The sequence below is a fragment of the Dicentrarchus labrax genome, unplaced genomic scaffold (genome assembly GCF_905237075.1).
Source record: "Dicentrarchus labrax unplaced genomic scaffold, dlabrax2021, whole genome shotgun sequence".
NCBI lineage: Eukaryota > Metazoa > Chordata > Actinopteri > Moronidae > Dicentrarchus > Dicentrarchus labrax.
The window spans coordinates 2020178-2046298 of NW_026136712.1; the positions used below are offsets into that span (position 1 = coordinate 2020178).

General features: G+C 40.8%; 1 protein-coding gene across 8 annotated transcripts in view; it reads left to right on the forward strand.

Annotated features, from left to right (window-relative positions):
- Window positions 1–26121, forward strand: part of rbfox3a (RNA binding fox-1 homolog 3a) — a 289238-nt gene that overhangs the window by 256203 nt on the left and 6914 nt on the right. For 7 of the 8 annotated variants that reach the window (XM_051416821.1, XM_051416825.1, XM_051416826.1 and 4 more), the window contains 5 exons: window positions 9096–9228; window positions 11277–11316; window positions 11477–11541; window positions 16163–16241; window positions 19165–21652. In XM_051416821.1, the coding sequence (XP_051272781.1) occupies window positions 9096–9228; window positions 11277–11316; window positions 11477–11541; window positions 16163–16241; window positions 19165–19209 (362 nt within the window). In that variant the 3' untranslated portion in view covers window positions 19210–21652. Of the gene's footprint in view, window positions 1–9095; window positions 9229–11276; window positions 11317–11476; window positions 11542–16162; window positions 16242–19164; window positions 21653–26121 lie in introns of those variants that run through there. The other variant, XM_051416824.1, reaches the window with a different exon arrangement.

A 26121-nucleotide genomic window follows, 5' to 3' on the forward strand; every position in this document is an offset into this window, starting at 1 on the left:
CTTCCTGCATTCCTCCAGGCGTTCATAATTCTCTCTCCTCTCGTCTCTCTCTGCGCTCCTCTCACCTCCACTGTATGAAAATAGAAAAAATCCCACCCCTAAGTGAAAGTGTGTGGGATTGGGATTTCTTCTAGAATAATTATGAGTGCATTTAATCTAGTTTGGGGCGGGAGTAAAGCAGGATGTAAAGCGAGATGTAAGGGCGATTAATCACCCTTTATCAGACGGCTTTCCCAGCATCCATCAGCTGAATCGGCCTCCATAAATCCTGGCCAGCTGACAGTGCACTCCATCTCCATTGCCGGGCTCGGCTACAGGTTTATTGTGCGCAAATCCCATTGAGAAGAATGACGGATGACCTCCACATGCATACACAGCCATGCTCACACACTCATGAATTCCTGTATGTAGGTACACAGGCAGGAATGTTAGCATAGATGTACAGTCGCTCTGGTACATTCACACTCAGGTATGCACCAAAACAACCAGACACTCATAGTTACACTCACACAGGCACACACTTCAACATACATGGATACTACAGCATGAATTCTTAAATAATGGCCAGGTCTCAAATAATAGCTAGGGATACAGTGTGCCATTATTGTAGCAATGATGCAATGTATCTCAATCCGTCAAAATCAGATTTGTAAATGTGTAAAATAATCTACTGAGATTTTTGAATGTGTACAGGAATCTGCAAATGTGTTTGCAGCAGCTGTGTGATTTAAATATTTAATGTCCCATTTGTGTGACCAGGAACTTATTTGTGTGTTGCACTTGACCGTGGGCAGCAACATGGTCACTGTTTTTCTGCCTTTTGGCAATGCAGAATAACTGAAAATGCCATAGGCCTAAATCATTTATAAGATAAAGAGTACACACATATTTATTAACAAACCAAATTCCTTGCCCCTGTGTACATGTGACCGGACGTCTAATGGAACTTTTAGAAGCAAGCATGTTCATGATAGGGAAAGTATCACTGTGCATGGTTGGATGAGAGGAAACATTATTACTTACTAATTAAATCCAAAGGCCAACTGAAATTAGAACTATATTATTATTTAATGCAAATATTGGCTTGTAGAACTAAAAGTGAGACACAGCTGAACATTATACCGTCTTTCCTCTGACTATAACCTTAGTTCAAATGTTTGTATTATGTCAGTAATACACTTAAGTCAAAATTCTATACTACAGATGTGTTTTGAAAGATACGTGTTGATACAACTGCAGTGTGGATAAGTTTGGCAATGTTTTTTGGATTTAGTCAAGTGCTACGTTTCTTTACCCTGACGAATTTGTAGGGAGGTGGTCAGAGTGCATGGTGGGTACAAAGCACAGTGTGCTGTTTGAATGCTGTATGTTCAGAGTTTGATTTCACATTTATCTGCTGAAAGTGGAAAGTTTCTCTGTGCTCCTTAAAAATCTGATTTTAAGGGGCGGGGCCTACCAGCAGGATTTGTGACATCACAAATAGTTCAGAAGTCAGTCCTGGTCCAGTATGCAACTTATACAGTGTGGTGTAGAAACTTGAAGCCACCAGTGCACATCCACTGAGAATGGACTTTACAGTGAAGTAGGAGACATCTTGTGTCCAGCAGGAAAACTTTAGAAAGGAACAATATTTGCATATTCAGAGATTCTGGAGTTTTTAATGAGGTAGAATGATTTTAGGATTTTAATGTAGAAATGATCCCTTCCTGCTGAAAAAACATATCAGACACACATTGTTGACTCAAGCAGACTATTTGGATATTTATCTTAATACATGTCTGGAGGGGACCTTTTAATAATGTTTTCGTTGCGCTGTGAGCAGATATAGTAAGAAAACAAATTAAAAACATTAAATCATTTTCAGTGAACAATTTGCAGATACATTAATTAGCATGTTTCCTTCTTACAATAACAAACATAATCTGGGTTACATTACATTTCTTTCAAATGTATTTTCTGTTGCTAATTACTACTATTTCAACATCATTTCTAGAAGACATTGTTGGACAGGTTAGTCCATTAACTTTGCCTTTCTTTGTGTTAAGCTGTGAAACAGATTGCAACTCAAATGCTCACTATTACCCTACAATGAACTAAAAAAAAGGGAAATCAGAAAAAGAGCCCTGTCTTTAATTATAGCCTTCCTTAAATTAAGGTCTGTCTTGAAGTGTTCCAGCACAACACAACGAGACACACACACACGACATGATATACTGAAGCTTGGTCTAAGGGGTAAACTCTGATGAGAATGGAGACCAGACTCCCTCTAATGTTTTTTTATCAGAGTTTGCATAATAGCCTCGGCCTATGTGGAGTGTGTGTGTGTGTGTGTGTGTGTGTGTGTGTGTTTGGGTGACTGAGTAAAATAGGCTGCATGGGCATGAAGGACAATGAGGGAAATGTAATACTGATTGATTGACTGTGTCCTAGACTGAGTATATGCAAAGCAGGACAAATGTGTGTGTGCGTGTGTGTGTGTGCATCTGATGTGAGCTGGTGTATGCAGAGCTTGGCAGAGCAGCTCTCCAGAACACAACAAATAAGATTAAAATGCAAAATGCAGGCAGGGAAGTAACAAGGCAAGCGGCTCGGGCCTTTTTAACATATGCTGAAAAATTTGCAAGTTGGAAGGGCAACATTAGATCAACTCTGGGCTTTGTCATATTGGCGCGCCGTCATTGGTCCAAGGCCGGCCGAGATCACTGTCAGCTGTTGACCCCGCCTTTTTTAACTGAATCAATCTGGGGTGGTTTAATAGCGTGCACTGATTGGTTCAGGGGTTTACATAAAGTAGTATGACTGTAGCCACGCTTCTAATGTGGCTGTAACACAAGATAGGACTTTACTGGTTCATGGGGGAAAATTTACAACAACATGATGCATGTGTGTATGCAATAAAATGAAAATTTAAAGAACCCCTCCAAACACGTGTTAATACATATATATCTGCTTGGAACAATAATTGCATGTCTGCTGTGTTTCCTGCAAAAAAAGTATAATTTACACATTAAAAGCCTCCTCCTTCAACCTCATTAAAACTTCCATAATCTCTGAATATGCAAATTGTGTTGATTTTCTTCTTTTCCTGCTGGAAACTAGATGTCCCCTACTTCACTGTAAAGTCCATTCTCAGTGGATGTGCACTGGTGGCTTCAAGTATCACTGTACTGTAAAAGTTGCATACTGGACCATACCAACTCTCCCTTCCAACAGCTGCATCATTATACTTTTGGATTGTGTTAACCTTAGTTTAAAAACATACTCTTATAGTGAATATCTTGCGTCGATTCCCTACTTGTCACATTCCCTCAGCCTGTTTGTCACAAATGGGGGCTCGCCCAGGATGCAAACCTGTTTGGTAAAGATTTAATCCAGCCTAAGTGAGACTGAGAAATTGTTGATTGGTATGTTGGTGACCCATTTGGTTTGTGACTTTGTGTTTGTGAATGGTAAAATAAGTAAGAGTAGATTAAAGTTATGTTTAAAAGATTTTGACATTGTAAGATTTGGGGGACTATTCATACAAGGATTTTTTGTTTTGGTGGAGAGGGTCGTCATAAAAATGATACATAATAAAAGAATGATGAATGAATGATAATATACATACTTGAATGGAATCTGTCTTCCCATAGTCACAGTAGCATTGATCAATTCTACAACAAATATGTAATCAATCAAATACATCATATCCATCATGTGAGTTGTATCACACCAATATGCTGTTTTGAATAAAAGGCCATTAGTGCCCCCACTGCTCTGTTCAGCCTTCATTTGAAGCAGTGAGCAGGAGATTCTGGACGCAGTTGAAGTTTATATTGTTCTATTTTAAAAACAAAAAAAGGTTTCTGTCTACTTTCAGTTTGAATTACAGCATGTTAGAGCTCTGTCCCATCCAAATTCATCAGATATGGCATTTGCAGTGTGAGTGTGATCTTTATTGAAAACCATTTCTGTAAAATATATTTTAAAATTGCCTTTAATTTTGCTTCCCTTATCTAAAGATCGGGCTGCATTTCAAACAGGCTTCTGATCCATTACTGAAATGCTTTTATTGCAGCTCATTCTGCCACTCTGGTTGATGTCGTCATTGTCAGATTTTAGTATCAGCTCAATGAAAATGAATGTAATTCACTTTAATATTTTTGCAACCTCGCTGCTGTAATGTAGCATGCAGATTAGTGTGATTTTTCAGAGGATCGATTTAAAGCCCAATTAGTTAGACGCATCATGATAAAACCTGAGTGTTCTGTCATTGTCCTGGAATTGCATTAAACACAGTGAGGCCTACACACACTCTGCAAAAAATACTCACATATTACTCAGTCACACATATCAAATTTTCTATATAACACACTTTTTTAAGTGTACTTTTGTTTATATCGTAAGTGACTACAGCTAACATCCAACTAATTCTCATACTCCACCTACATAAGATTTGCATGTATTAACAAATGTGTGTGTGTGTATGGTGCACAGTCTGTGTGTCTGTGTGTATCAGTAGATGTTTTTGTTTGTTTTATGGGCCTGCTGACTGTCAGGCAGAGGCCCTGCCATGATTCATGGGTTATTACAGTTCCGCTGTAGCATGCACAAGCCATAGCTCATCATCAGATTGCATTCATATACGTCACACCACAACATGCACGTACACTTGTCCTCATGCTCACTCATATGCATATACACACATACTGAACACCTGCTGGCACACACATACACACACACACAGGAATGAATATATGGATGTCTGATATTGAGAAAGAGAGGCGAGGTGGGGGCAACTTGGAGGAAATTGATCTTTTGCTCAAGATATATCACCAATGGACTATGTGCTGGCGGTGGGGCATATTAATGCTGTTGTATGACTAGTTAGAGTAGGCAGAGGCAGACACAGCACAGCGTAGGGGATCTCCATCACGCTAGAGAGAGAGAGAGAGAGAGAGAGATGGAGAGAGAGAGAGAGAGAGAGAGAGACACCGAAAGAGAGCGTTTCTGAGCACTTACAGTGGAGGATGTTGTGTTTTTCTCTGCTGCTGCAGACAGTAGGTGTAGTCATCCATATCCGGGGCCCCTCAGAGGTCTGAAGGTGCGTGGGAGGTGATACAGTATATCTGGAGTTTAACCGGACTCCTCTTGAGGCATCTATGTGTTTGAGTTTGCAGCCCACTGGTCCTCAGTGGAAAAGGTTCTATACTTTATACTCCTTAACATAAATCTTCCATTATGTATACACAAAGTGTCTGGACTACATGGTTTAATGAAGTGTGAACTTTATTAAGTAAAATAATTTAGTTGTGCACTAGCAGCTAGCTGGGTATTAGTATGGGAATATCAGTCGATCTGAGATCTCACTGCCTACCAATTGTCCAGGGGATTTCTAAATGCAAAGTGGTGGCTTGAATGGTGGCAAGAATGTCCACTAACAAATGTATGCCCCTTACTTTAAGGAGGGACAGTATCGCCTTACCTGAAACGTTGATGTTCACCCACTCTCCTCTGTATTGAAACAAACTGTAGATATAGCAAATAACGTTGTAACATGGAGAGAGCTTTTTTAAAACCTTGAAAATGGATGTCCCGAGCAACGTTATATGGTACAATAGTGTTTACAAGCACAAGCAGTGCTGTCAACACCCTAAAGACCTCAAATTGGTTCTGCAATGTATGTTTTTTTCTGAACACTCTCATTGTTTCCACCCAGTTTTAGCATTGAAAGCTTGGAGATAGTCCTCAGTGTCTATTGAGCGAAGCATTTAGAGAATAGCTTGTGAGTCCAGCTGGGGATCAGTCAAGTATATTGACAGGCAACTAATGCTAGCAGAATGTAAACAGTAGTAGGAATTCCCCAGTTAAACTTTAAACATGTATCAATATTTTATGCAGTTTTTATGCATTACATTCAGTAGACATTCTGAGGGGGGATGAGGGAAGACGTCATCCCCCTAAAAATTACTAAAATGCATGCACCTTAACCTGCCACCCCCCCACCTCCGTCCCCTAAGTAGTAGGGCCAGAGGGGGTTGTTTAGTTCAGTGTTTTACAAATAGGGGTACATGTCCCCTTAGAGGTACTTTGGAATACTGCAGGGGGTATGTGAGATTTGCATGCAAGATAATTATACCATAATAAGTTAAATAAAAAATTAGAATGTGGGTTTGATTAATTGGTTAAAGTTCAATGCAACTTCAGTGCCGTCTTAGTGTTATTGTATGATGTCAAAAATTGATTTGCCATGAGTTTGGTGATGGATTCTTAACACTGAAATATAGCATTTAACTGTTGTTAACTGTTGTACAAGGTGGTGCTGTATTGTACCTGTTTTGAAAAGATTTCTTTTATCTACCAAATCAATCCTTTATCTGACCAAAGTATGTGCAAGTTAAGTCTACATCTCTGAAATATCAGCAGCCCCACTGTGCTGTGTATTGATACATTCATGGCGCTGTCCGTGGTGCTGAAGTAGCAGACAGATTTGCAATTGTGCCTTTTTCTCTCAGTGCTGCCATTCTGTCAGTCCGATCTGTAATATTCTCTAAACTATATATTATAGTCAATTCTTTACTATACTGTAGCCTATATACTCTATAGTGTAGTGTCGCCTTCATGATCAGAGGGACAAGTAGCAGTGTGCAGTCATGGAAGAGTGACAGTGCTGTATTCCTATGCTGAACATACTATTCTCCTAGTTTTAACTACAGGTTTAGCGCCCCCCCCCGTTAAAAATGAACAAATAACCGACTGGTTAACATACACAAGATGTTTTGTCTCTGACAGGAAGGATTGACGTTGAATTAGACATGGTGTCTTTATATGTTGCTAACTAACTTTTACAAAACCAGCTTTGGCTCATTCGATTAGTTTCAAACAGCACAGAAAACAACTCTGAAGATTTCTAATTTAGTAATCCATCACAGTGATGGATTATACACCTTCACTGTGAACAGGAACTGTTACATTTTGCATAATTGCAACGGAATACTAATATCAGACCGTTTTTTTTTTTAAAGAATGTCTTATGTCTCCACATACAGAGGACCACAAGACTTTCCGTTCTCTGCTTCTCTCATTTTTGCTCCTTCCTCTTTAAAATAACAGTTTTAATCAACATCAAGAGTCCCTGCTGGGATGTTTGTACCGTTCTGTTGATCACTACACAGTCATTCAGACTAAAAGCATGATGCCAGCTATAGCCTGTAGGATTACAAGGAAATTAAAGCCAGATTATAGACAGTTACAGCTTTAAAATACACCATTTTGAACACCTGAAGAGCATTTATTTCAGAATATTTATCTAGAAAAAAAGAATTAATGCAGTACTGGAAAACTATTTACAGTAATGTAACTGGTCATTCATACACCTAAAGCCAGCATACAAGTTACAACTAATGTAAATGCAAATATATGCAGAAAGTGCTGTTGACCAAGTGTGGCCAGTGTTCCTCAGACTGATGCTTGTGTCAGTTATATATAGGTATGAAAGTTTAATTCAGACTGGAAAAGCTGAAAAAATGTGCCACTTTCCACAGCACTGTCTGTTTGTATAGATAGACAGATAGATAGATACTTTATTGATCCCTGAAGGGAAGTTAAGGTTTCACAGCAGTTCACATCTCAAACAACGGCAGCAACAAAAATAAGGCAACAATTATAGTATAAGATAAATAAATAAAAAACATTAAGCAGACATCTTCCAAAGAAAGAAATAAATAGAGATGTACAGTCCAGTGTGATTAAACATCTCTAAGCTTGACTCTGATCACCCTGATGGAGCCAGATGGAGGTGGAGTGTGTGTGTGTGTGTGTGTGTGTGTGTGTGTGTGTGTGTGTGTGTGTGTGTGTGTGTGTGTGTGAAGGCCTTGCTCCCCTGCTAACTGAAGGTTAAACAGGACCTTCAGCTAAACCAGCTCACAGCACATCACCATGCCACCCGTGCCTGTAAGGGTGACCCTTGTGTGTGTGTGTGTGTGTGTGTGTGTGTGTGTGTGTGTGTGTGTGTGTGTGTGTGTGTGTGTGTGTGTGCGTGTGTGCGTGCGTGCGTGCGTGCAGGCATGATGAAGCGTGGCCATAGGCTCAGTCTGCCACTCCAAACAATACAGGCCATCTGCTTTGTGTCGCAGCTGCCAAACAGTGAGCCGAACCTCCACAAAGGCCTCTGTGCCTCTCGGGCTGTCTCTGCCAGCTCAGCTCTCCCTCCTCCTCCTCCACCTCCTCCTCCTCTCCCCTCCACCCTACCTACTGTATCCCTCCATCATTTATTATATTTCTATCCTGTCAAGTTGTTCTTGTCATTAGAATTTGTAGATTGAGGTTTTTAATTTAGACCAGAATTAAGGCTATCATTAATGTGTGTATTTTCATTATCTTCCATGTCCATATATTTGATGTAAAGTGGCTTGTAAACAATTTATTAAGGATAAATTCACAATCATCATATCCCTAAAAAGTTAATATGTACAAGGCACAAGAGTGGGAATCTCTTCCAGATTGTTGCCTGTGAACTTGAGTTCTTCATGGGTCCCGAAATACCTGAAAATGTACTATGCTGAACCAGTCTGTGATATTTTCATTTTTAACAGAGGGGACGACCCTAACCCTAATCCTACTGTAATAGTATTTAGTATATATTTGGTTACAGAGGTGGCTAGGTCTGGAGGTGAATCTTCTTCTTATTGTATAGTATAAGAATATACAACAATAAGATGTAAAAAGAAGTGGGAGGAGAAGGAGGGGCCAAATACGCAGCTGAAAATAGTCCCCCAACAAATGCATACACTTCCTCCTGTTTGAGTAACGTTTGTTACCACAGTGGCCAACAGTTTGAGAGAATTGCTGAGCTTTTTTAAAAGTGACTTTATGTTTGTGAGTCATTTTTAAAGATTAGCTTCCTCAGTAGGAACCAATGGGCTTGGAGCTGAGAGCCACGGACAGGGTAGGGAAGTTACTGAATGATGGACTGACACACGTTTTGGTATTTTCATGGAATTTATTTGCAATAACAAAACTCCGTGGCAGCCATCTCTTTTAGATGCTTTTTATTGCAAAGAAAACTATGAAAATAACATGTTCTATTTCTTTCCACCCCTCTCTCTCTGTCCCAGTGACAGGGTTTCCATACCCCAGTACAGGAGCAGCGGTGGCCTATAGAGGGGCCCACTTGAGAGGGAGGGGTCGCGCCGTCTACAACACGTTCCGTGCTGCACCTCCTCCTCCACCTATCCCTGCGTATGGAGCGTGAGTGCCTGCTCACACACATCCAACTGAAACAAATACACATAATCAAATAAACACTGTATGACAGGTCTCAAGACACGCTGCTGCACAAATCTAATTCAAAGCGGTACTCAAACACTGAAGCTAACAGACACACACGCACTCACACACAAACTCACACACATGCAGTAACAGGAGAATGGCGAATGGAAAACAAAAAGGCCGCCTTCTAATAGAGCAGAAAATTGCTCTTTGATTCCAGAATGGCCAAATTTGTCTCTCTTTTTCTAATGTGTCATTCTTTATTCGGCTGTGAATGGACAGCTATGACCTGCCCTGCACACTTCACTGGGCCTGCTTCAGAGGGAGCGAGAGACCTGGTGAACATGAAGGGGGAGAGAGAGAGAGAAAGAGAGCATGTTAGGGTTGAAAGGAAGAATGAGAAGAAGAGAAATGCAGATGGAGACAGAGGGAGTAAAGGCAGGAGGCTGAGAGAAGAATAATGAATGAATGGTGCAGTTTGACCACATGGAACTGCTGAATGAATCCTTTACTGTATGCTGGTAATACAAATTACTTTTCTTTTATTTAGTTTCTAACAGCAGTTTGGAAAACAAACTATTTGTGATCTTTTTTTTAAACCAAAAATTAATAAATGTCACAATTGGTTTGGATGTAGAGTAGCTTCTGTGACTGCCAGGGTCCCCATGATGAAAATTGTCCACAAGCGTCTACACTGCCCAAACATCTGTTGTTTTTTATGCCTCCTCAAGATAGCACGGTGAAGGCCTCTGCAGTTGGTACAGGAGCTTCAAGCGTGCACAGGGGCTTTTATGGTTTGCATACTGTCTGAGGCTGTGTTTTCTGAAACACCAGGCAGCAGTACAGACAAAATATCATGTAGCGAACATGCAAAACATGGCGGTGTTCATCACACAAATCCTCAGTGCCGAGTGGATGCTTGTGTTCACGTTTGATAACGAGAGAAAAGTACATCTGCACAGTACATCAAGACACTTCTCCCTCGTTTATGCAGAGCCTACATTCTGTTGTAAAAAAGGCTAACAGGAAGTTATTTGCATACTAAAGAGCTACAGCTTTGTGCTTCGAAATGCTTTGGGTAGTTCCTCCCTACATCAGAAAGTACCTGGGATAACTGAGCATTGTGAATAATTTAAGCCAACAGCAAAAAGAAATTCTTCACTGCCCTGCCCCATGGCCTTCTCTCTGTGGGAGCTTGAATGAAGCTCCATTACAGAAAAAGGATTATGACTGTTATTATTATGCCTTTAAGCTGAGGTGGACCAAGTCATTGTTTTGCAAGTCACAAGTCTCAAATCTTTGCACTCAAATCCCAAGTCATAAACTTTGAGTTTCGAGTCCTAAACAAGTTGTAACATGTGCTTTACCAAATATGTCATTTTGAGGACAGAGTAATAATATGTTACATTTACACAAATCATGTCTTTTACAGTATATATTAGACTGAACTTAATAATTAAAAAGTGTAGTGCTGACATTGCACTTCCATAGCATATAGCACTATTAACCAGTACCACAACAGAATGAATTTCTGTCTCTTGTTGTATTTAACTCATCTCATATTAGAACAAATAATAATAGTTCTCTTCCCAAATTTGTAAGACATTTTCTGTCAGACTACAGAGGAATAAATATGATGTTATGATGTTTGTGATACACTTAAATAACACACCTTTTAAAGATTGGGCTTGGGGGACAGTATATTTTGAAGTCAAAAGGCTCTAGAGTCAATGGTGTTAAAGTGTAAGTCTTGTTAAGTGGTGTCTAAAGTCATCCAATGTGTGACTTGAGTCCACACCTCAGCCTAAAGCACACTGACTGCACATGTGCTAAAGTTTTTGTCGTGCAGTCACTAATTGAAGTCTGTACACTGTCCCTCACATTTTATGTGAAATTCCACCACACAATGTCAGAACAGACAGAACATTCATATTGTACTATTTCTTTAGAACGCCATATCACTGTTTCATTTTTTTTCCCTTCAATGCCTAAAAAAGTGTTTAATGTTTGATATCCTCTGTCAACAGTGTGGTCTACCAGGATGGCTTTTATGGGGCAGAAATATATGTAAGTCAAAACAATTCACTATGAGCAATTAAGAAAAGAGTGTATGTCTTGAGCATGTGTTCCAGTGCTTTACATAAAGTCAGTTCTTATATTTGCACGTTCAGTTTGGTGACGATCTTGTATTCCTAATGTGTTGCTGCCTTCCTCCGTCTCTCCTCAGGGAGGGTATGCAGCTTACAGATATGCCCAGCCAGCTGGTACTGCTGCAGCAGCATACAGTGACAGGTATGTTGGCGTGCCTCTTCCTTCACGTATAGATTTCAAACTCCAGTTCATCTATTCATTTAAAAATGTAAACGTGAAAACAAGGAACAGGAGGGGCGGCACACTTAGCACAGCCTTGCTCTATTTGAGCTAACAGGTCAGCATCCGGTAGAAATGATGACAGGTTTTCATCTGATACTTTGAAGCAGACCTGCCAACCTGGTCTCACTCCGGAGTCAGCAACTACTGCCGCTTGATTAGTGGCCCTCTGTTTGAAAATATGACGCTGTAGGTATCCCTGTGGTGTCATTTCTTGACACGCACGCTGTCGCAGTCCGGTGACACAGCAGAGCAAGAAAGTCCACATTTGGAGGTGGTTGGGTGGAAGGATGGCTCAAACAGACCCAGGAGACCACTGTTCATGGCCTGTGTGAAACCAAAAGTCATCTATTTACAGTAGTAGTAGTTTCTTTGCCTTAACCTAACCAACCTGTAGTTTCACAACGTTACCTAAGCTTTATTTTAAAAGTCTAACCAGACGTTACATATTTATTCTTGCTGGGCTGCAGAGCCCTGCATATCCACAAATGAAGCTAGAGGGATACCTACAGTGTCATATTTTGAAGCGGACGGCCACTGACCGAGCTGCAGTATTTGAGGAGTTGGGAGTGAGAACGTGTTGGACCTGCTCTGGCTCAGGTGAGCCCCACAGCACAGGTTACCATGGTGATATAACCCCAGTTAAACAGGAGCAAATGAACCACAAATCTTGCTTGGTGACACAGGCCGCAGGAGTAAATGTAGTCATACAGTACCAACAATCTCCACAGAGGCTCACCTGGACAGGTCATGACCAGAACCAAAGACAATTTAACATCCTGCCATGGGACTTTGGATCAGAGAGGAGTTTCATCTACTCCATCTCTCAGTTGTCATTCCCCTAGGAGCTCCCTGTCCCCCTCACCTATGATCCCTGAACCTGTGGAGCCCCCCTGCCCCTGCCCCTGCCCCTGCCCCTGCCTGTCCTCAGTCCTCTGGGAGCCTGCAGTCTGCTAGCGAGTCCTCCAGATCAGAAGTGATACATGTTTATAGAAAACTGTGTGTGTGTGTGTGTGTGTGTGTGTGTGTGTGTGTGTGTGTGTGTGTGTGTGTGTGTGTGTGTGTGTGTGTGTGTGTGTGTGTGTGTGTGTGTGTGTGTGTGTGTGTGTGTGTGTGTGTGTGTGTGTGTTGCGTGCCCCTGCTACTACTCTGTCTAGGTGTGTGTGTGTGTGTGTGTGTGTGTGTGTGTGTGTGTGTGTGTGTGTGTGTGTGTGTGTGTGTGTGTGTATGAAGGTGCTTGGGGAGCTAATCTTAGGGAGATTGAGCATGTCAGGCCCGATAAGAAACAGCCACAGCAGGAGCCTGTAGGCCTCCGATAATGTAAGATTTATCAGAGGCAAGGAGCGAGCTGCGTGCTCGGGAGAATTATGAACAGAGCAGAGGAGAGGAGCGGAGCAGGTGAGGGGGCACGTCTCTCTCCGCAAGACTTATTTCATTCCCTTTCTTTTTTCTCCTCTCATGCATTCCCTCTTTCTCACTCGCACTGTTATTCGTTCTCCCCCCATGGCTGATGTGTAGTATATCCCTCTCTCTCTCCCTGTTTCATCTTTTATACTGTGTGTCTCTCTTTCTATTTTTTAAGCTCTCCTGATTTAAAGGGAAGCCCGGGCAGTGTGGTGGAGATGGGGACAGAGGGTGGGGGGGGTGGAGGAGTTTTATTTATTGTGGATAAGAGAGGCCTTATACGGAGTAGATGGGCTGGGGACTGAGAGACACTCACACACATTAGACTAGACTACAGCAGGTAAGAGGAGGCAATCAGTACTGACCATCACATTCATCTCCATCTTCCATCAAACACCTTCCTTCCTTCCTTCCTCCCTCCATGTACGCCCACTACTTCCTTAGGTCTCCCTCTGTAGCGTGTAGTCGTGCAGCCGCGCAGCCTCTTATCTTTGCCCTCCAGACCTACATCGGCTTCCCTTTACTTTTAGAGGAGAATAAACAAACAAGACAGGAGGAGAGGAATATAAATAAAGCGGTCTGGGTGCCATCAGGGAAAGAGGGATGGAGGGGTGGAATGAGAAAAGAGAGGGGCATTGAGGGAGGGGATTAGTTCCAAGCCAGTGCTGGTGAAAAGACTGGAAATAAGCCTCAGGAGACAGAGAGAGAGAGATACAGGGTGAGATGGCACAGAGCAGAGGAGGAGAGAAGGAGGTATGGGACACCATCAGGGAAATTTTCTCTCTAAAACTCTCTCCTTCTTTCTTCCCACTCTGTGGCCCCTGATTCAACTTCTTTCTTCTAAATATTTTTTCTTTTTACAAACCTCATTCCCCATTGCCTTCTGACTCTGTTTCCCCACCCCCAAATGATGATTTTTCTCATTTTTCTCTTTATTCATAATCCTATTTCCCTCCCTTCAGCCATCTACTACTCTTATCTCTCCGCCGATTTCTTTTCTTATCTTTCTCTCTCTCTTTCCCCCCCTCTTTGGCTGACGTTACTTTTATTGCAATCCTTCCCCGCCATCCGGAAGATAAAACACTCGTCCCCTTTTTCTCATAAATTGAAACGGGTAAAACAAATCATTGCAATCACACACTCTCACCTTTACTACGTACATTTATAGGGAGACATCGATTGCATTTTCATCCTATGGGCCTGTCCTTAGTGTGAGTGAGAGGGGGAAATGATTATAGATCTCTCCTCCGGACCCCAGTTAAAATCGACGACCCAATGTCTTATGTGTTTCATGCATACTCATTGTGGTCGGTTGGCACTCCCTATCCATTATCAAATCTATTCAATCAAAGCCAACATGCACAAGTTTTATGTCTGGCGGTTGGAGCTGGGGAAGGGGGAAACAATTAACAGTATTTCCCAGCTGATTAAATTCCCCTTTGATTTGTACTGGTTGAAAGAATCCATATGGTTTTATGTTTGGGGAATAAGTCAAAATGTCATTCTGATTGTGAATCTCCAGAACTGTCCCAACCTGTTAGGAGTTCCTTGCAGGTGGTAAATATACAATAACATACTGTGTGTTCACACATCCAACCGTACCTGGAACTGTATTACCTTTTTAATTGGTTATGGATACATAATCCTTAAAACAAGGCTGAATCTAGTTTTATAACCTTATTATTTCATTCGATGTTAAGCTTTCATGGTGCATATTCCTTTATAGGAATAGATCCCCTGTAGACATGTGGAAAGGCAGTGTTTCTTAAAGTTTTTAACAGAGCATACCACCTCAGTAAATGGTGAGCTCTCCAAGTACCACCATTATGACTTATGTTAAAATACAGCAGTGCAGGCTGCAGGTTCAGCTATGGACAGTTCACACAGCAGGTTTATTCCTAATTATAGTTGACTGTTGAATCCTGAATGAAACCGGTTCAAGAACCAGAGCTAATCTGGTCAAAAAGGGGTCCTCCTGGTCCACACTTCTCTTCCTAATAGTTCGTGTTTGGAGCCACAATTGCAGTGTTTTTAAACCATTCATTTTACCTCCGCTAACTATCTTACTATCTTACCATCACATTGTAGCTCCCAACTAATCATGGATGTGTGTGTGCTATGTGCATGAGCATGGCAACATAGCAGACTGATATAAAAATATAAAATATTACAGGAAGTGCAAAACCTCATAGTATTATGTGTTTTTAAATGAATTCATTTAATTTTTTTAGGAGAAGATTCCTCTGCGTACCACTATAGGCAACTAGCGGGCTATAGTTAGAGAATCAGTGTATTAAGGCATACATACAAATAGTCTGCTTAGAACAATGTGTGTCTGATATGTTTTTTTTCTCAAAGAAAAGTATAATACATATAATACATATACATCCTTAAAAATGCCCATACACCTACCTCAATAAAAATTCCACAATCTTTCAGGGATGCATGATAATTATCGGGGCAGATAAATTATTAAATTATTATTATTGGATAATGGAATTTATGTTATATAGTACTAAGATAATTATAGCCAAGAAATTATCGGTTGATAATTAGAACAAATAAATGCGGTTAAACATTTGAAGAGAAAAACAGATTTTTGAGTGGAGGTGGACTTAAAATAAATAACCACAAACAGAAATACTGAGTGCTATCTGGGGCTCTGGGCAGAATATAATAATGCTGGCATGTGTAATGTGCTGTTTGTTGCTGTGTGCACCTGAAGGGTACTTAAAGGTAACAAGATACACACACAATTCAAAGATAGTGGGAGTAGTGGGGAGTCAGTAGGAGACCACTGCTCAAATTTGCCCGTGGGTCCCCTTGCAAGTTGATTCAGCCATGCCTTGATACTGTTGGGTGCAAACTCTTGCTGAATTACTGTTGTCGAGGCACATTCTCAGAGTTTCTAACTCATAATCTGAGTTATGAATGAGCTAAATCCCAGTCAAACACTCTGCACTGTTCCCTGGAGGGATGCTGTCATGTTTGATAAATGCAGGCCCTGATGTTTGCAATAAATATCCATACATTGTGTTTAGCTACATTTGTCTACATCTTGAAGAAGCTAGTGTAGGTGTTAAAGTTTTTGTAATGTATTGTCATCGTAAACTGTTTCTGCCTGTTGTCTCCTTTATAGTTATGGCAGAGTCTATGCAACAGCAGACCCATATCACCATACGATTGGTCCTGCAGCCACATACAGTGTGGGCACTATGGTGAGTCTGTTTCCTGTTTCGTAGCTGCGGACTGTGTGAATATTGTGCCAGACTGTATGAACTGGGTGTGGTGCTGCAGCCTCACACGGTTGTCTTTGATAACATACTGTATGACGCAGCACCTGGACTGTGCATATGAACTGCTAAACTACTAACAATGAATGAATTCCTTAAATCAAATCATTTGCTGACATGCTTCAGAGATATATTCAACAAAAGAGCCTGTTTTTTACTCAACTTGTTGTTCCTTGGAGTTGTGTTTCCCTCTGAGAGACCCATTTTAATGTTTAATGTGAATCTTTGCCACTTCAGTAAATGAAAAAGGGACATTGCCTTATTCTCAAACTCCCCATTCAATTTCATTGGCCTGAAGCTACTTGCTCGAAACCCAACAGAGACTGAGAATTCCTCCCCGCAGGAAACAGTCTCTTCAAATTCTGCAAGGGGAGATAGTCGAATGGTTAATGTTTGTTTTTAGCTAGCTTTGCAGCTAACATCAAAGATGAAAAAAATCTTTCCAAAGAAAGAAACTGAGCACCCCAGAAGATGGGGGAGAAAGAGAAAGTACAATTTGTTTTCTTTCGTGGGTGTGGGTAGGGACTTCCTCCAAAGATTAACGACCATCTAGAACATGCTTGGACGTGCTGTGGCAGATTAAAGTAGAAGGAGAGAAAGATAGAGCACAAAAAGAAGGAACAGTAGGAGAAGGAGAGTTCTTAGCAGACCGGCTGCAGCTGGAGCTGCTGCTTGGTGTAGCATCTTGGACTCCAGACAGATGAGGGTTGATGATGAGTGCTGACGTGCTTGTGGTGATGGAAATCAGAAGCCCTACCATCTCCCCCATGTGTCCCCCAATCCCCCCCCCTTCCTCCCTTAGTGCAGCTGCTAGCTAAAAGCCTTCATTAATTACGACCATTTTTTCCTCTTCATTTACTTAATTAAAACAGTGGCCTGTGTTTTCCTCCTTATTACTCTACATTTTCTTCTCTTTTGTCTTCAAATTACTCCTCCCTTTTTCCCCATCCTCCCATATCCAAACCCCTCACTTCAAATTTGTATTCCTGATTCTAAATTTGAAAAACAACAACACTCAATAAATGAATCTCAAACTTTATCATTCTGAACTTAATTAGATGAAACTGGTCAGATGTAGGCAATAGACTGATAAAGGTAGAGTTATGGGTTGGATAAGTGACTTATTGTAACTTAAATCAATTGTGCCTTGTGTTGTTCTTGTAGATCCCATGTGGGGATAATTTTTAATTAGCGCTTTCAGGTCCTGTGAGTTTAGGCCAGAGTCGTCTGTGTGGCTCTATACTGGATGAGATATTCTGGATTAGGTTGACCTACTCTTGTGATAACTTGTCAGATATTTGGATTCCCAAGTTGTCAAATATGTCAGCTTGGTTAGTGGCCCTCTCCCTTCATTCCTGGAACGCGTCCTTCTGGTGTAATGTTTTGATGTGCTGTTGAAGTCATGACGTTGTATAAACAGCAAGCCAGTTGGAGGAGGATGGGGTGGATGGATGGCTCAAACAAAACACAGGACTTTAACTCGGGAGCTGGAGGATGTTATAACAGGGAGATATTTTGTATTGAGGATGGTTACTGACAGAGGAAAGCGGGAAAGAGACAGGTGTTTGTGTCCTTTGTGAAACCAAAAGTCAACTTTTTTTTTTAACTTAAGTTACGTTACATTACCTTTCGTTATGTTGCCATACATTACATTACCTTATGTTACCTTACTTTATGTTACATTACCTTACGTTACTTTGTCACGTTACCATACGTTAGGTTAACTTACGCTATCTTATGTCATGTTACCATACGCTATGTTACCTTACGTTAACTTAAGTTACGTAGTTTATTTTAACTCAAACCACAGTCTTTTCCTAAACCTACGTTTTGTTCCTAATCCTACCCAAACTGCAACCATTTAAACTCATAAAATGTTAAATAAAAAAGATTTATTTTAAAAGTTTAACCAGACAGTGCATATTTATCATTGTTAACTTGACCATGGAGCATGTGCAAAGTTGACACTAGAGGTGTACTTACAGGGTCTGTTTTCCTAGTTTGAAGCAGAGGGGCACTGATCAAGCTGCCGTATTTAACCAGTTGGGAGTGAGAATGTGTTGTGGTGTTGGTTACGTGTTGGTGAGGGTTTTTTTGCTGAATCTGTCTGCATCAGAGTTCATGTCCCATCACAGACTTGTAATTATAATGCTTGTCTTTTTATTTCAAAAATTGGGCATAATCAGAGGTTTGAAGAATTGTCGAATATTGACATTATTGTCTAGTGTTGAGGTTGGTCTTAACAGAACCTCAGTGCCTGGAATGGATTCACCTTAGTCTCTATTCAGCGTCACATGAGGAATGAGACTTAGGAAACCATCTTGTTTTTGTGTGGAAAATTATATAAGCACTTAGCTTCTATTGCCTATCTGTCTGATCTACTGTATATACCATAAAGGACAAGGAGGGATGGTTCAAGTTTTTAGCATTAAGAGCAGTTTTATTTATTTAAGAGTATTATTTGGTAGTGGCTGTACACTGTAGAACTTGTTATATGGCAAATGGGGTAGTTAAGGTCACATTCAAACATTACAACAGTTGCTGAATGATGACATTATTGCCTTTCTTTTTTGCCAGAAGAATCTGGGGCTAAACAGCTCATTTAACTCGTCTGTCTCATGTACATACAGCAATCACACACACACACACACACACACAATCACATTCTTTAACTGTACAAATGTCCTAACTACCTTGTGCACAAAATCACTCTAAATTAAAGAGACAAGTGGAAAAAGGGAGGAACGTTTCTTTGGAGGAAAGAGAGAAGTTCATTTTAATATTAATATAACAAACAAAGGTACTACATTGAATACTGATTGGAGCTTTTTCATCTTTGATGTTGCAGGCTAGCCTTTACAGAGGAGGGTGCAGTCGCTTCACTCCCTACTAGAAAAGAGGGAGACACGCCCCCTTTCCTTCCCCGCAAAACAGACACAAAAAAAAGACCGCAACAAATGAAATCACTAAATATCCATCTTCACCTTCTTCATGGAAAAAGTAAAAACAAAACGCTTCCAGGTGGCAAATGTGACCCTGAAACGCAAGAATCTCAAGTTGCTTCCCCATTTACAGAGTGTACACATTGTCATTTATTGATGTAATGTACTTATTTTGGAAAAGAACATTGTGTTGACTTGAATGTATTTGCACTGACATGTCTGTAGTTGAAGAAAGATGACAACAACATTCAATGTGGACAAAGTGGGGAAAGAGCTGAAAGGGCAAACTTTGTCTTCCTCCTCACTCTTTTCCTCTCCAAGTTATTGGTCTGCAGCTCAGCTCCTTTGGGGTGGCCTTTTGCGCTAGTTTTAATTCCACCTAATTTCCCTACCTTTATTGTTTCAATTAGTCATTTCCCCCATATGCATTAAGAGCACTACTGTTCAGCAATTCCAGTTTGAGCAACAAATTTCAGATTGGACTTATAAAGTAAATGATACCGTCATTCCACCCCCCTAGAGAACTGGCTCCATTCTGAGTGAGCCAATAACTGGAGCTAAGTTTCAGACGGCATAATGGGACTCAGAAATGTTCAGCCCAAAGGAGGTGAAACTGCAACAAAATGGCTACCAGGAAGTGATGCATTGTGAAAACCAGAAGGCGAGAGGAAGAGTGTGATGTATTGCTGAATCTGAATGCAGGAGGAAGTGATGTATGGTAGGGCGTGGAGCAAGAGCTATGGCAGCCATTGCAAAATGGGCAGCAGTGTGTTAGTGTCCATTGATCGTTGGCATAGTGCCACAGGCAGGAGGTATCCCATTACTTTTGAATGGAGAAAACAACATTATTTTCACACAATGCCTCTCACTGTTTCATGTCTCCTCATGCCCTGCACATACTAAGCAATAATGCCACATATGCATATGGAGGAATGCTAACAAATATGTTTGACTTTTTAGTGAAAAGATGTGAGAGTGTGATTTTTCTTGAATTTACTTACAAAGACATCTTAATACAGTGTTCGTGTTAAAGCTGCATTAATTGCATTTTGGACACTAAGGGGTAGAAAAACATCAAAACTTACTGAAGGATAAAGCCACCACAAACCCCAATCGTCTACTTTCACATCCAGCAGACACAGAGCATCTTATCATTCATTTAGAGTTGTGTCTGTGTCCAGATGATGAAGTCCAAAATTTCCAATATATCCTGATAGCTAGCTCTAACCAATCAGCTGTGAATGAAATATCCATCCTGTATACTTTGGGAGCAGTTGGTATGATCAGTTTTTGTCACAATGTTAAAGTAAATGGGTTTTTTTTAATGTACAACAACCTGTACACCTGTGTCCTCATCCAAACATTTCTGTTGCTGTATCTTCAGCCAGGGAGCTATGTAGGAAGTTGATATCCTCATTCTCAGTCTCATCTACAAAGCTCTGATCTGTCAGTTGTTACACCTGAAAACAGCTGTCAATTAGCATAACACCATGTGTTTTTGATTTGTGGAGTGAATTAAAGATATGGAATCAGGGTAGGTCTTTAAAGCCTCCTGAAAATAATATCTCTGGCTCTTTAGCTGCTACATGTTTTTCCACCCGTCGGTGGTACTACAGGTAGTGGGGTTTATTCAAACGTTTTTGCAGGAAACTGTTGTCAACCATGATTGATGAGAACAGTTGTGAGTCAACCATATAGTAAATGGTCCTAACCAAAACCAGAGCTAGAAGAGGCAAAACGCTCCATGGAGCAGGATTGATCACGACTTTAACACCATGTCTGACCCTTTTAAAACCGAGCCAGACAGAGTCAATTGATTAATTGTTAATATCAGTCAGTCAATTGACTTTTTCACTGGGCAGACAGTGAAATGGTACATCCTCTCCTGAGATGATCAAACTGGCTGGGACTGATTCCTGCTATTCAGTGTGATTATCCCTGGAGAGGTTTTATGAGGGCTGCCCCTTAAACATCGGTACCCTCGAGTTGAGTCTTTTCCTGACACAGTCCCCGTTTCCACACTCTGCAGTTCCAGATCTGAATGCTAGCCAAGCATGTGAACCCAACCAGACCCTTGCACTGCAATAAGGACGATGAACCAAACAGGAAAATAAGATTAATTTCAGGAAATTCTGATTCAGATACAATCAGTAATCAATACAAGGTTTTTAACAAATTTACCATTACTTTACATTGTCTCCCCACATATGTTTACCAGCTCATTATATACCTGGAAACTAAAGCGGACTTGCTTACCAAAATTTACAATACAGCAGGTCTAGACTATACTGTTTATACTTTATACTAACTTACCTTTTAACTGGCAGAAAACTCGAGCAGGACCAGGCTCTGGGTGGGCGGTCAACTTCCTTGATAGGCTGAGAGAGAGACAGAGGGAAGAGAACAGTTGCAACTGGAGAGTCTTGAGAGACTTATTGGGGCAGCTTAATAATGAGGAAATGCGGTAATCCAGCCTAGAAGTAACAAATGCAAGGGCTAGCTTTTCTGCATCTTTTTGTGGATGTGTTGTTCTTTTATTTTGTGTTACGTAGTTGAAAAAAGCAGTCCTTGAAGTTTTTTATATGTGGGAGTCAAATGACATACCCTGATCAAAGGTAACTCAGAGATTTCTAAAGGTGGTGCTGGAGGCCAGGGCAGCGCTATCTAGAGTGACCATATGTTTAGATAATGTGTTTCGGAGGTGTCTGGGGCCAACTACTAGAACTTAAGTTTTGTCTGAGTTTTTTAAGGCATGCTTGAAGTTTAACTTCACCTTTAATGTGACAGAGACTCCTTCCTGAAAGCAGCTGCCCCCTCCTCATTACTGACTATCCAATAAAGGGAAAAACAGTGCAAGATACTGTCTACCAGCAACCTCAGTCCAACCTGAGTTGTGTAAGTTATTGTTAGCATTGAGAGGGATCTACTACCAGAGTTTTACAGGATAAGTTTTAGATCCAGGGAGGAAATCCAAATGATGTCAAGTAGAAGAAGGAATTATAGAATCCTAAGATTCACAATCTTAGGATTATCGTTTGTGTTTTAACACAAGATCTCTCACTGGCTTCAGTTTGATTAGTTTTCAGTGGGATGAGTTGTCACCCAGAGCTCAAATTCAAGACCAATAAAAAAAAGGAGGGAGTACAAAATTGGCGGTGAAGTCACTCCATGGACAGATGTTAACATCAGTCATGGTTAAAACTCTATTGTATCATCTGCAACCTGAAAAGAGACTCAAAAACTCTGTTTTCCTCTCATTCTCCGCTGGAAGATTGACTCTCAAGGTGACCCCCCACCCCCCACTCCCAGGTAGAGTGTGTTTTAAGAGGTTGTCAGGCTGGTGTGCAGAAGCAGCTTGATGAGTCCTGGAGGGTCATTCAGAGAACAGAAAGGCTGCTCAACCTAATAACCCCAACCCTCCATCAAAACCCCAGATAACTGTTACGAGGTAAGAGTTTTTCAACCTTGGCTCAGAACCCTGAATGGGGTCCACTGATACACAGAAACTTTAGAATTCTCCTAAGCCTGATAAAGATATTTATTTGCAACTGAATGGATGCATTTCATTTTTGACACATACTTTGACAAAACTCTAATGACAGGACTTTTAGGAATTTCTAAAATGAGACTAAGGGCCAGAAAAGGTTGAGAAGGCCAGTCTTCAATAAGGAAATAAAATTGGAAGAAAATAATACATTTATAACTAATTTGACACATAGCAAAATATGGTCAGCCCTGGAGCGACTATAATCTAATATATATTTATTAAAAGGTCCAGTGTGTAACATTTAGAAGGATCTATTTTCAGAAATGGAATATAATATTCATCTGTAAGTTTTTATTAGTATATGATCACTTATTCCATGCAGTCTGCCTATGAACCACCATGTTTCTACAGTAGCCCAGAATGGACAAAAAGGCCACCGTGCTTTCTTCTACACACTTTAAAGGGAGTGGTATTCTTTAATCCTTAAGAAGAGCAAGCTTGAGCAGGCATGCTTGTCAATCAGGAAAACAAATTATGGATGTGGTAATAAAGGTAAATCAAATGATGTTATCACAAGCTCAATATGTTTAAAAAAGTTGAATCACACAAACAGAAAGCTAGTCAATTTTATTTTCTTTGCAGCTTTGAAGCCAATTGCACAAATTGCAGGTGAATGCAAGTATGGCTTGACTAGTGTGTAGGTGAAACTATGGTAGTTGCAAACCTCGTGAAAGGCCCTTTCTAGAGTCAGTGTTTGGTTTGTCCGTTCCAGGCTACTGTAGAAACATAGTGGTTTAACATGGCGGACTCCATAGAAGAGGACCCGCTCCCTCTGTAGATATAAACAGTTCATTCTAAGGGAACAAAAACACAACAATCCTTATATTCAGGTGATTATACATTAATGAAAACATACCTATAAATATTATATTCCATTTCTGAGAATAGATCCTCATCAGTAGCCTAACGGTCTAGCCTCAGGGCGCACACACTCACATGCTGCACCGCTTAGGAGAGCTATGCTAAAACCAGAACAGGCAACACTCCTAATACACCCAAGCATTCAGTTATCCACCAATCTCCCTCCCTCTCTCCCAGCCACACACACACACACACACTCCCACCAGTAAATAGCATCTGTGCCTGCTGTGTCTGATGGGATCGTAAAGAGAGGAGTCAGTAGCGCAGGAAGAAAGGGGAGTGTGAAGAGAAGCAGCAACCGAGGCAATTTACCCCACAGATTAGAGATAAGAGAGTTCAGTCAATAAGCACTGATCTCATTTGAAGATATACCAGACTGACTAGACTCTCTCTCTCACACACACACACACACACACACACACACATTCACACTAGTTGGTCTATTGCTGTCACTGTTGTGTCTGTCTGCACACTGTCTTTTCTAGAGCCCTTGCTGTTTCCAACAAGGATAAGGCCATTGTTACAGTAAATATGGATTGGACAAATTTCCCACTCCCTGTCTAACCACACGTCTTCTTTTTTTTCTTTGCACAGACAAAATGTGGCCTTAATCTAACATGTCCGCAGCCTCTTAAGACAAGCCCCTTCACTCTTAAACTTTCCCCCTCTTAGTTTCCCTTCAGTGTTTAGTCAGGCTACGGCACATTACAGACCATGTTTACCACAATCATCCCTGTATTGTATTTAGCATTAAATAGCATTAAAAGTGTGTTTTTCTTACTGTCAACAAATCTCATCAGAAGACAAAAACCAACAATGGCTGATCCTAATAACATGCCTGATATATCTTCTTCCTCTGAGCCATAGCGCTCCGTTGTTCAAAACCTCAATGAACAACACTGTTGCACTGGGTGACATTCATTACCATTAAAACACACACTGTAGTTCATTTTGACTCAATCCCATGTACACCGTCCTGCTGCAATACTCACTAGAGCAGTGGTTCTCAACCTGGGTGTCGGGACAGCGCAGAATGAGAGAAAGCAAGCAGCTATCAGCAAAGTCATCCCTTTAATGACATTCAGGACAAAACTCAAAAACACTATGTACTAGGCTATATACTCTTATATACTCTCTATTTCTACTTGTTAACAGGGCCAGTTAGCTCAGTAATATGAAAGTGTATTTCTATCTACTATCATGCTTTTAGGCTTAAAGGGACATTGTGTAGTGTTTTAAGTATTTTATTAGCTAAAATCAATGTCTTCATTCATAAATGTGTCCTCATTGGTGTAAAATTACCTCTGCCAATGATCTGACTTATCCTCGTAAGCAAAGAATTTCTTATCTGTATATACATTGGACGGGCAAGTCCATGGAGGCTTCCATGTTGTTCCGCCATTTTGAAAAACTATAATCGCCGAGAGGGACATAAAGCACTAGCCTACCTGTCTAGCTAATCCACAGCGCGTTTTCGTTCAGAGCCAGCGTCACGTGACTGAAACCAGCTATAACGGAGAAGGAGATCACTACCCCGGCACATTTGAAAGTCTGCACTGCACTTTAGTTAATAATGGAGGATCATACTTATGCCGAGCCACAGGAGAAGGAGTCCTCATCGCCAAAAAAGCAAAAAGGGAATTAAAAAGGCAACGTGGCGAATTAAAAAGACGAGGGTAAACATCGGGGTAGCTTTTCCCAGGTGGAAAGAGCTAATGAAGGAGAAAGACTTTCAAAGGGACGCTGAAGTTGCCTGCTTTCTCCTCGACAGGTAGGCTTCTTGGTACATAACGGCTACCGTAGTTGCAATACGCATTTGAAAACGCGAGGCACTAGAGAGCACTATTCATTTGAATGTAAAATACAATTTCACCACTAGATGGGAGAAATTCCTACACAATGTCCCTTTAAAGCAGACAAGGTGAATGTGCCGTTATTTTAAAGAATCTAAAAACATGAATTAGTTGTTCTGTCTGTGGGCAAAGCAGTGGTCTTCCTGTGTGAGTTTGGAAGCTTTCATGTGTTATATTAGACACAAACACCAACATGATTATCCTGGAAGGTTGCCACTCTAAAAGGTTGAGAACCACTGCACAAATACATTATTTCCTCCTGCTTTAGTAATGTTTGTCAAAAAAATTACAAAACAACAGTGGCCAGCTATCTTAAGAAATCACTGAGCCTTTTTAAAAATTACACTATATTTTTGAGACACTGCATTTTCAAAAGGAACCAATAGGACAGAAAAGATTAGGGATGTCTGACACTATTTTAGTTTAGAATAATTTAAGTGATTACTAAAGCAATATAAATGACATGATAGGGGCCTTAAAAGGACTAGTGTGTAGGATTTAGTGGCATCTAGTGCAACTTTGTCACTTCACCCTCTGATACACACTGGACCTTTAAGGTCTGCGATGAATGGGGAGTTAGTAAGGGCCTAACAACTCAATTT